Genomic DNA, 11,995 nt, shown 5'->3' on the forward strand with positions numbered 1-11,995 from the left:
TACTGAGCCAGATGGATCCAAAGGTCTGACTCTGTGTATAAGGCAGCTTCCTATGTGCCACTTAGGTTCATGCCCAGAGTGTAGTTTGCATTCAGAAGCTCATTCTTGGAAAGAGATAATGTTTTATGTGACACATTCAGTATACTTTCTGAAAACAAGCCAAGGATCTCTGTCTCAAGGAACTGATTCTAAAGTTTGCCAGTAGTGAAGGGAAGGGATAAACAAGGGTAATAAGGGATGACTGTACCAGATGCCAGGAGTGAAGGTATAACTCGGCCTTTGGCCAACTATTGCCCTCCAGGTCTTTGGAACTACTACAACTCCCAGTTGCTTCCCATGCGTAATATAAAATGAAATAACAGATGATTAGCTTTTGTCTAGCAATTGGCAACAAATTTGTGTTTGAAGATGCTGTATGTCATGTTTCCATTTCCCCCTGCCTCCTGGGTCAGGTGCAATCTTCTACTTGGACTTCATTGGAGAAGACATACTTCATATATGCATGTTTGCCTTGGGGTAAGTTTACGGTATTGATTTAGGGGTAGTGCAGTGTGCTATTATTTTGGGAACTTTTGCTTCATCGTTTCATTTTACATAATCTGGGCGGGGCAGACGGGAATTCCCAATTCTTAGCACCTCAAAGCCTTAGTAGCTGCCTTAGTCCAGACTTTGCTGTCCTGGTGCCCTCCAGACCTTTTGGACTACAACCCCAGCTATCACACATGTAATGTGACATTATTAAAGACCAGCAGGTTGTCAGTTCTCACGATCCAGAGAGAGTTTTCTTTTATGAGCAGTCTCTCTCTCTCCCTCTCAAGGCAGAAGGGACTTCTCTTTCTCTCTATTACCTCCTGACCCAAACCGTTCTGTCCCGTCTTGGCAGATGTTATAAGCCAAGAAAGGCAGGCAAGCAGGTGGTAAGCCACAGTTCTCCCTGCACTTTGTCTCCATCCTGAGCAGGCAGGCCTTGGCATTTAAGCTAATCCTGAAAAGATACCTGGGTTAATGGTGCTCTGGGCTCCTTTCATTAGTTCTGCCATAGACAAAGTGGTGTCCCAGTTGCTATGTATACAAGCAATTTTATGGTGGTGGTGGTTAAGATTTTTATTTTTATTTTTACCCCACCCATTCTCCCAAAGTTGCCCAGGGCAGCAAACAATAAAGTAGTAATACAATTTAAAATAAAGTGAAAACATTTTAAAATATCAAGATCGAAAAACGTTTGAAAACAATAACATATAGCCAATGATTGTACAGTTTCATCCTCAAAGCAGGCTGCAGAATTACAATCTTGCTGCAGGAACTCGTTTTATTTAGTGCAGTCTACAAATAGCGCTTGCATAGCACAATGTTATACCAGTGAGCTCTTTTCCAGAACTGTTTACAGTATTGCTTTGCCTCATGAACTGCATTGGTCAGTAGGAAAACAGCTTTTTCAGCCTTTTTAAGAAATAACCGGCTAACATGAGATCAAGTTGTTGTTTAAATTCCTTTGCTGTCAGCTTCTTTGCTCCTTCTGTTATTTCACAAAGCAATTGTATTCTCTTATTCCCCCCACCCCCTACCCAGGTGCCTCATTGCATTTTTAGGTGTCTTCTTGATCACTAGAAACAAGAGGAAATCAATCTTTTTCGAACCGTACATCTCCATGGATGCTATGCCAAGTAAGGCCAAAAAATAATAATTCTTTCTTTTCATGAGCAAGTTAATAGTTACACATTTTTCAAAATGTCATCTGCCTGTCTGGCCCCAGCTGCATTACATATTTAAAGCAGTATTCTATCACTTTAAATAGCCATGGCTTCCCTTCAAAAATCCCCAGAACTGGTTTTATTGGGCCTGTTTTCTGGACAATTATCAATCAATCATTTTACTTGTATGCCGCCTTTCCAAAGTTAAAGTTATGCTTGAGTCGGCTTACAACATATTAAAAAATTGTGTAACTACAAACATAACAAAAGTAGTCAAACAATATGCAAAACATCAAAAAGAACACAACCAGACTGAACAATTTCCACATAAATCATACTGTCAAAAATAAAGATACAAAAAAAAAGCAACAACAGCAACGGCCCCCAAACAATACCCTCTCCCCCAAATACTACCCCACTCCAATACAGTGGTACCTCGGGTTACAGACGCTTCAGGTTGCACGTTTTTGGGTTGCGCACCATGCCGAACCCGGAAGTACCGGAACGGGTTATTCCTGGTTTCGGTGCTTGCACATGCACAGAAGCTCTAAATTGCTCTTTGCGCATGTGCAGAAGCGCCAAATTGCGACCTGCACATGTGCAGATGCGATGCTGCGGGTTGCGAACGTGCCTCCCGCATGGATCACATTCGCAACCCGAGGTTCCACTATATTCTATTCAGCAGTCTCAGCTTTTGTAGCTGGAGTCAGCCAGCCAGCCAGCCAGAGCCTTGCCCTCTCTCTCCTAATGGTGTCCCTCTTGGTGGTGGCTGAGCCATCCAATTTGCCTAGAATAGGTCTGAGTAACCTGTGGTTCTCCATTTGCTGTGGACTCTTAACTCCCATCAGCCCCACCAGCATGGCCAGTGGTCAGGGATGATGGGAGTTGGAGTCCAACATCATCTTGGCTGGCCGCAGCTCAGGCACCCCTGGCCTAGGAAGAGGGTTTTCAGTTTTCAGTTGTTTGTGGTCTTGACATTTACTTATTACTTATTAAGTAACAACTTACGATAAATATTGCTTAAAGAGAGGAATATCTGCTTATTTTAATTCTTTCACAATTCTTTATAAGTACTTTGCCAACTGCCTCTGACTCTTTATATGTTTTGAAGCAAAGCTTCCTCCTTAACCTCTCTGGTGTCCCTTGACATAAGTAACAGCCATAGAATGATTATGGAGACACTTGTAGGGAGTTGCCTCACATAAATCAGGGATTGAGAAGCTTTGGCCCTTCAGATGTTACCGAACTCCAGCTCCCATCATCCCCAGCTACCATGGCCAAAAATCAATGGATGGTGGGAATTCTAGCCCAACAATATCTGGAGGATCACGGGTTCCCCAACCCTTCCGTAAATAAAGCCCTTTATTTATTATTTAGTGTCTTACTATGCAAAAGATCCCAAGTTCAATTCCTGTCAGTTGCCAAGTGAAAAGGACCTTGGGTGGTAAGGCTGGAAAAGACGCCAACCTAAGGCCCTAGACAGCCGCTGCTGGTCAGAGGATGTAGCACTAGGCTGTGTTCTGATTTAATATAAACCAGCTTCGTATGATTATGTTCATAAGTGGGAAAGAAAGCAGTTTATAGTCCCTCACCCCCTCAAAAAAAAGCCCCTTTCAAATGAAATATTTTCCCTCCCCTTCTTGTCTCTAGGCATGCAGAATTTGCATGACAACGGAACAGCAGTTCAGCCTGAGCTCAAAACGTCATTTTCCTATGGTGCCCTGGAGAACAACGACGCCATCTCTGAGATCTACGCACCTGCTACGTTGCCGATAGTGCAGGAGGAACATGGTTCGAGGGGGTCATCTGTGCCTCCCTACCGGGTCATGGAGCATGACAAAGGGGAGTGAAAGCCCTTGTAAGGGACTGGCATAATGCCTCCAAGTGTGGTCCTCTTATTTATTCATCCCTTCTTCTTTTTAAGCACCACTAAGTCAACAACAACAAAAAAGTCAGTTTATTTATGGATTAAGTGTGTATGGAATGACAACTTTAAAAACTGAACTGTACTTAAGGGTCCCCTACCCGTGTAATATGAAAGCTAAGTTGATTGTTGCAGGACGCAAGCAGCTGCATCGGCCTCGCTAAGCTAAACTGTAACAGGATGTATAGCTACGTCAAAAGGAACTCAAGATATTCTGGTGGCTGTAATATTGCTGGTCAAACAGCAGGAACTAAAGGGTGAGTTTAGACTCTGTTTTCCTGATAAAATTCCCTTTATGGTCACATAACACGACTCAGTATGTGGGTTGTATGGGTCTCAAGCAGAGCTTTGGGTTCGTGCACCTTCCCCACCACATACAACATATGGTTGTGTCCAGCTTAAGTTTTACTCAGCATGGACTCATTGAACTTAATAGACCAAAGTTGTCCATTTATTTCAGTTCTTCCACTCTGAGTATCACTAGCATTGGATACAACCCAGAATATTTTTAATATGAACCAAAGCTTACACATGTCAATTCCTGTTTTAATTAGACCTGCTCATGCTACCTGGCTGCTGCCTTGTACCTTAAGGAGAAAACTAGCCAAACATTTGAAGATGTCAGATAAGATAGAGAGTCCCAACAACGGCCCACAAACACACAGCATGCAACTGGCTTTCTGCTATTTATCTTGCAGGACAGCAATTTAGACCTTCCCTACAAATGTATAATTTCAGTTGTGTCGATTCATATTGTGGGTCAGAGATTGCATTTTGATTGCTCCCCTTGTGTGGGGGTAAGGGCTGCCAATAGAAAAGTTAGCTCAACGGGGAGTGGGCTGGGATGGAAAGTTGCTCATTGTGTTGCTATTGTGTACATGGTTTGTTTGCTTTTTTATTATTTGCAGAAAGTATTTACATGGGGCTTCATTCCAAAATGGCAGAAATAAAATCTAAGTACTAACTCCCCTCCTCCCCCCCCATCCAAGTTACAGGTTGCTGTTGCTTTCTGGACCCTTCATACATCAGAGCTCTATGGCCCTTATCATGAAAAAGTTATTTGCACTTGGTCCTGTGGTAATGAATGGGCTAAGTTAATCGCCACCTTAAAGAGTTATGAAAATGGATTTGTGTGTGAGTGCGTATATGAAGCACTTTGAATAAATTTGCAGAAACTCCAGGACCACACACTAACTTGGCAGTAGTTAATTCTAGATCCAGGAACGGAGAACCTGTGGTCCTCCAGATGTTGATGGACTTGAACATCAGTCTCAACCAGTGTGACCAGGGATGGTGTGAGTTTTAGACCAGCAACATCTGGAGGACCTCAGGTTCTTGTCTGCTGTTCTAAATCAAGATGAGGCCTTATTAGTGATCCTTTTTGTTCCCTCCATCTTTTCCTGCACACTTATTCATGATAACTCCCCACCCCATTGTTCATCACCTGAGTTGGGATATAGTATACAACTTCCACTGATTTTAGCTTTGGAGGAGATGTATGCTGTGAATCACTGACTGAGTCAGTGACTGAGGTTGACTGTTTCTGTTGCTCATACCATAATGCTGCCTTTTAGGTTGTTGGCTGTCAACTCTGGGTCTTTTTGTGATAGGAATGCATCCAGAGGAGTAAACCAGAATGTCTTAGATGTAGGTCTGGAACCAGAAACCAGTTGGACACTTGTTTCAGCATTCAAGCAACTTCAGCAATGCTGGTTGTTTTTACCTCTCTCTGCCTTTTAGGCTGTTTTAATATATTCACTTTTAAAAATATGTGATCTGCATGAAAACAAACCCGTCACGTAAAAAGTGGTTGATGCTAACCATGGGGTGTTTAATCTTTGCACACTTGCTTTAAACTTTTCAGTTAAGTCTGGAGGTGGGGAACCATCTTTTTATCTGCAGCATGCTTTGCATTTTCCATGATGCACTGTACACTTCAGGCGGAATGGCATTATTATTAGACTAATAATTCAGGGACGTAAATCTTATTGAGTAATTGGTGAATGTTGACCTGGAACCACCATCTTGGGGGAAACCCCATAAGGTCTGCTTCATTCATTTATCTACTATGCAAAATGTTTTGCTCATTAAAAGAGCTACGTAGCAGAGGAGGTGAGGTAGTGTAGGGGACGAATGGGCCTTTTAATTTCCTTTTTGCCTTTCCATTATAAATGAAAGAGGTTGTTTTCCAATTGTACAAGCATGTGGTTAAATCTGTGTGATTTAACCACAAAATGACATCTGTGTTCTCAAAACTGCCTGTTCCAACCACAGGGTACTGAACCTCTGTTATTTATTGTTTGGGTTCAAGCCCCAAGCAGAAGAATATGACCCTCTCTGTTGGCTGGCTACACTTGATGCTTTTTTAATGGTTTCTTAAGTGTTAATTTATTGAATAGAAACTATTTACTTTTTTTTTTTAGCTCTGGGAAGAGAGAGTGCCTTTTTAGAACAGGAAAACCTCTAAGCCAAAAATAGACATGACAGACACACACACACACACACATCCCGACACACATGTACTTAAAAGCAACTGTGGGGGCCTTCACTTTTATTTAAAGCAGTGGCCAATCAAGGATAAAAGTGTGTTTAACCCTTTCAATCCTGCACTATTGCCAGCATCTTCCCCCCTCCCCAAGCAACCACTAATAGGAACTGTAGGATAGGATTTTGAATAAAGACAACACTGCAGGGTGAAAAGGTTAGTGCACCTCTCTCCCTCGGTGCTGCTGTTCTGATCAAAAGGGTTGTTTTTTTTTATATTGTTGTGGAAAAATAGCCACATGTTGTATTTGAATCAGGACACAGCCTGGGGCTCCTTTATTTCAAGCATGCAAGGAGAAGCAGCCTGACACCAGAGTGTTACAAGCTGCTCTGCCCCAAGCAGAGAATCCCAAGCTTATATAGAAAAAAAACAGACTAGCATGCTTCTTTATCTCATAGTACAATGTGTTTTCAAAACAAGCCCAAAACATATTCATCAACATAAGCAATACCCTTTTGGTTATAGAACAGCCTGCATGTTCTCAGAACCTCATTTTCTTTGCCAGCCCTCTCATCCTGTCACATAATCAGGTGTCTTGACCAATGTTTAGGCCTGACCATCATGCACACCCATCACTATGCTGAAGTCTGCTTCTGGACCTGTTTTGGGGAAGGAGCAGCATCTCACTAGACCAGGTATAGGTAACCTGGCCCTCCAGATGTCGCTAAACTACAGCTCCCATCAGCCCCAGCCTTCATGGCCAATGGGCAGGGATGATTATGCACTAGACCATAATTCTTTTTCATTTCCAAGTTAGGACAGTTCCCTTGAAACAAAAGTTCCTTTCAAACACATCACTGGCAGCAGGGTGAAATAGTTATCTTAGAGGCTTGGGTCTTGGCAGGTTGACTTCACCTCCACTCTCTTCTGGTTACTAAATGTTGTTTTCCACGGTACAAAGAGATACCTCTTGTCTTTTGTCGTGGAGGCTTTTCAACCCGGGTGTGGCTTTTTCAGTGCACGTGGGGAAGCATAATACAGTTCAAAGGTAGAGCATCTGTTTTGCATGCCTCACCAGGTAGGACTACGAGAGACTCCTGTCTGAAATCCTGACAGTCAGTGTTGGCAATACTGAGCTAGTTGGGCTAATGGTCTGACTCAGTCTAAGGTGGCTCCCTATATGCCAACGTAGGATGCTTCATTGCTATAATGCTGAAAATACTAAGGCGTCTTGTGTAGTGTCACTGGAAACCAACCAATTCCATGGGTAGAATATCCATGGTCAGCAGAACACTGTATCCGTAAAAAAAGATAGATAACTTCAGCTTCTTGAGGCAAGAGGGTGACATTATTTGAAGCGCCTCTTTTGGTGCTTTGGATTTCTCCATGGTTCAAAGTTCTCAAACACAGGAGTCAGGTAGTATTTAAACCCCTATCTATGCTGGACAGCACTTTGGTCTGGTCAGCATTAGAGGTCCAGATGGTTTCCCTTGTATTCTGTCCCCCATGCCCCTGCCCCGTTTGTCTAAATGAGCAGAAGAAAGAGAAGCCCATCACACATAGCCAGACCTCTCCTTGGGCACAACTCCAATATCCCCAGTAGAGAACAGTGGCTGACTGTCAAATCCATCAATGGTGTCTACTCTGGATTAGGCAAGGAGCTTCTATTAGCTTGGATTGTTTAGGAATATCTAAGCTAGGCTTGCTGGCTGGGTCTTATAGGAGTTGCAATCTAAAACATCTGGAGGTCACCAGGTAGGGTAAGGTTGATCTACATCAGATTTTATTTTCAGGATTGTGGCTTCACTGCATAGCTCTTTTATCATTCTTATTTCTACACCATCAAATCTGATGTTGGCTGGATGTACTGTCAATGTTTTCACAATAGTGCTGTGTAAATAAACTGAGCTTTATGGTACACTGAAAGTAAGACAACAGCATCTTTTGCCTTTTTTGTGTTATTAACTGTTTTTAATTATTTTATGTGTGAATCACCTTGTGACAGTGGTTTAGAATGTAGTTAATTACTTTCTTGGGCTCCATGATCACTGCAGATGGTGACAGCAGCCACAAAATTAAAAGACGCCTGCTTCTTGGGAGGAAAGCAATGACAAACCTAGACAGCATCTTAAAAAGTAGAGACATCACCTTGCCAACAAAGATCCATATAGTAAAAGCTATGATTTTCCCAGTAGTGATGTATGGAAGTGAGAGCTGGACCATAAAGAAGGCTGATCGCCGAAGAATTGATGCTTTTGAATGATGGTGCTGGAGGAGACTCTTGAGAGTTCCATGGACTGCAAGAAGATCAAACGCATCCATTCTTAAGGAAATTAGCCCTGAGTGCTCACTGGAAGGACAGATCGTGAAGCTGAGGCTCCAATACTTTGGCCACCTCATGAGAAGAGAAGACTCCCTGGAAAAGACCCTGATGCTGGGAAATATTGAGGGCACAAGGAGAAGGGGACGACAGAGGATGAGATGGTTGGACAGTGTTCTTGAAGCTACAAGCATGAGTTTGACCAAACTGCGGGGGGCAGTGGAAGACAGAAGTGCCTGGCGTGCTCTGGTCCATGGGGTCATGAAGAGTCGGACATGACTAAACGACTAAACAACAACAACAACAATAAATCAACTATAACAGCAGCAACATACTGCTGCTTGGGGGGGGGGGGGACTCTGGAGATATCTGCATGAGGGAATTGGCAGGAATTGTTAGGCATCCCCTTCTCTCACCACTGGCTCCTTTTGCAATTACTGCTCTTTTCATTCACAGTGTCTTGGCAACCACAGGTTTGGTAACTTTAGTAATATGTTGTTCAGCCCTTCTAGGATGAAATTAAAATGTAATTTTAGGTTGGCGGGGGGAATGCAAGCTGAGTTGCAGCCCACGTATGTTAATAAGAAAAGGTTAATGACTTCACAAGAGGCTTGGCCTGTGCATGCTTGACAAGAGGAAACCTTTTAAACGAAAGCCTGCATAATGTTCACCTTCCTGGTCTTTGAAATAATAAAAATTTGAAGCCTTCCAACTAATATATTTATGTAATCAGGCTGATCGTTGGCTCAGCGTGCTGCCAGTGAAGCGCTTGCCAACATAATTAACACTGGCCATATGGATTTTATTCCAGGGAAGTAAACAGAAACTGGACCTGAGAACATTTTTTCATTCATTGTATCTGGGCACTGAATTACCAGTCATTGGGGGGGGGGGGACAAAGGAAGCCATCCGTCCCTAAATAGGAGAGCACTTGGTTAATGATGGTAGAAAGCTTGATGTATATGGAAAAATACAGGGATTAAGGAAGAAATTGTTGCTGTTTGAAATAGTTCACATCTAGGCAAACATGCCATTTGAATGAATAAGAGCATGTCATTCAGAGGAATCGAGAGATGCGGCTGAGGTGCTAGACTGGTTTAGGGGCAATGATGGGCTGGATGTGAACCAGCAAACTGAAGCGGAATCCTGAAGACAGGTGTTATGTGTTTCAAGTTATCAAGTCCACAAGGTGGGAAGACAGCCTGCTCTATTTGGGGTTGCAGTCCCTTGGAGGCAGCAGTTCATTGCTTGGGGGTACCCCTAGATCCAATGCTGTTATTTGTGGTCCAGGTGGCCTCAGTGGCTAGGAGTGTCTACATCCAACTGTGGCTAGTTTGCCAGCTGCAGCCTCTTTTGGACATACCCTCCAACACCCAAATTAGGATGCTCCTTTTTTTTGTTCTGAGCTCTTGTGCATGTACAAGAGTGTGAGACCAAAAAAGAAGCAGCTTGCGCTCTGCTGCAAGCCAGCTAACTCTTGATAGTTCTTCCACCCTCAGAAGTTCAGGGTGACGCTGGCCCAACTCTCTCCCCACATAGATGTGCTTGGTACTTTTGCTATAGAGCTTTTGGCAAATGCTGAAAGCACACCTATTTACCCTGGCACTTAAGATGTTTGTTTTCACAGTCTGCCCTATTCCTGCGACTATAATCTGTTTTACCTGTTTTTCATTCTGAATTGTTGTAACCTGCCCTGGGACCCGCTGGTGGCATTATTATTTATTAATATTTAAAACTCTGAATGTCTTGGGGCCCAAATGCTACCAATATTTGCCAACTTTCATACAGGGAACATCTGAAAATGAAATAAGTGAATAGTCTCTAACTTTATTATTTTCTGCCAGAATTGAAGCAATTTGCAGATATGGGTGCCCTGTCTGAGGGGATGAAGCCTGCCAAATTTCAGGATGATAAGTGCAGTGATTCTCCTGCATGAACAGGCATTACCATTTTGGAGTGGGTAAAATGGAACTCTCTTAACCTCCTCTTGCAATTAGTCTGAAAATTGGTGCCCCTGGGAAAGTAACAATAGGCTGGCAGTGCACAACATAACTGAAAGCTTTATATAAGGGACAAACAGGCCAAGTTGACTGGAGGAAAGAACCAGATGAAGAGGAGGAGGAGGAGGAGGAGGGAATAGGATCAGCAGGGGATACCCTTCTCATGGCCCCACAAAGGAGTGTTTCCCATTGTGTAGTGACCCAGGAAAGTGCCTTCTCTGTGGTAGCACCTAGATTGTGGAACTCCCTTCTCCTGGAGATGCATCAGTCATCTTTGGTACTAACTAACCTTTCATCTCCAACACAAGAGTCAGCCAAGCTTCTGGGAAACTTGTCTAGAGATGCTCCATTTAGCAATTTTGCAGGCATGCTAGTTTTGCCAGTTTGGGTTGCTTTGAAATGTGGGTGTTGGGCAGGATTAGGTAGTGCAGCCTGCACTACTCCACCCAAGCCACTTCCTCAGCACAACTGTGTGCTTGTGTGTGCAGCTATGTCGCAGGGTTACTGTGAGAAAAATGAACAAGGATAATATTTTATATGTCTGAAGAGGTGTTACTAGCTCGTCCCATAGTAGCAACAGCTAAAGAAGAAGCTTGTTTGCTGCAGCAAAAATAAAGCATCCTGTAGTACCTCACTCAGAATTTATTGTTGTGTCAGTTTTTATAAGCACTAGACCTGGTTCTCAGAGTAACCAACCAGTTGCCTGTTGGAAACCTGCAAACAGGACCCAAGTTCAAGAACACTCTCCCTTCCTGTAGTTTCCAGCATTGGGTATTCAGAAGGATTCTGCCTCTCGCAGTGGAGGCAGAGCATAGCCATCATGGCTAGTAACCACTGGTAGCCTTCTCTTCCACGAATTTGTCCAATCCTCTTTTAAAGCCATCAAAATTGGAGGCTTTCACTGCAGCAAAGCTGTTGCTGCCATGATGAACTCCAGCTAAGGGTGGCCAAACCAAAGGGCACTACATGTGTTATCTGGGCTAGAACACATTCTTCTGATGAAACACTTGTTCTATCAATTTCCATGTGTGCTGCAGAGTAGCAGCAGCAAAGCAGGAGCCATTTTCAATAAGAAATATACCTCTGGCCCACTGTACCAGTGGCCTTCCTGTAGCTATGCCTGTAGTGAGGGACATTCTGTTGTTGTTATTTATTAAATTTCTATACAGCCCTTCATCCAAGGTTCACAGGACAGCTCACAATATAAAAACACCAAAATACGTACCGTAACTTGGTAACAAATAAACCAATAGCCCTGCTCCCGCAAACACGTTTAAAAGGCCATAGAATGTCAGTTTGGCAGCCAGGTTGCTCACTAGGGCAAGACTATTTGAATATATATTATATTGGCTCAACTGCAATGGCTGCCACCGTTTCTGGGCTCAATTCAAAATGCTGGTTTTGAGCTGTATATATAGCCTTAAATGGCTCGGAACTGAAATACCTCAAGGACTCTGTCTCCATATGAACCTAATCCAGACACAGTATCATGGTCTGAGGCCCTTGTGCTTCCCCGACAAATCTTGGAGGGTGGCAACAGGAGAGTGGGTCTTTTCTCTTGGCAGAAAACTTCCC

The 11,995-nt window shown here is 43.3% G+C and overlaps 1 protein-coding gene across 4 annotated transcripts in view; it reads left to right on the top strand.

Moving 5' to 3' along the window:
- The window catches only part of NIPAL3 (NIPA like domain containing 3), a 30,976-nt gene extending 22,941 nt beyond the window's left edge, over positions 1-8,035 (top strand). For all 4 annotated transcript variants that reach the window (XM_083511862.1, XM_083511863.1, XM_083511861.1 and 1 more), the window contains 3 exons: positions 453-516; positions 1,570-1,664; positions 3,342-8,035. In XM_083511862.1, coding sequence (XP_083367988.1) covers positions 453-516; positions 1,570-1,664; positions 3,342-3,541 — 359 coding nt within the window. In that variant the 3' untranslated portion in view covers positions 3,542-8,035. The remainder of the gene's footprint in view (positions 1-452; positions 517-1,569; positions 1,665-3,341) is intronic.
- Positions 8,036-11,995: the final 3,960 nt, after the last annotated feature.

The sequence above is a fragment of the Podarcis liolepis genome (assembly GCF_965112155.1).
Source record: "Podarcis liolepis genome assembly, chromosome: 7".
Taxonomy (NCBI): domain Eukaryota; kingdom Metazoa; phylum Chordata; class Lepidosauria; order Squamata; family Lacertidae; genus Podarcis; species Podarcis liolepis.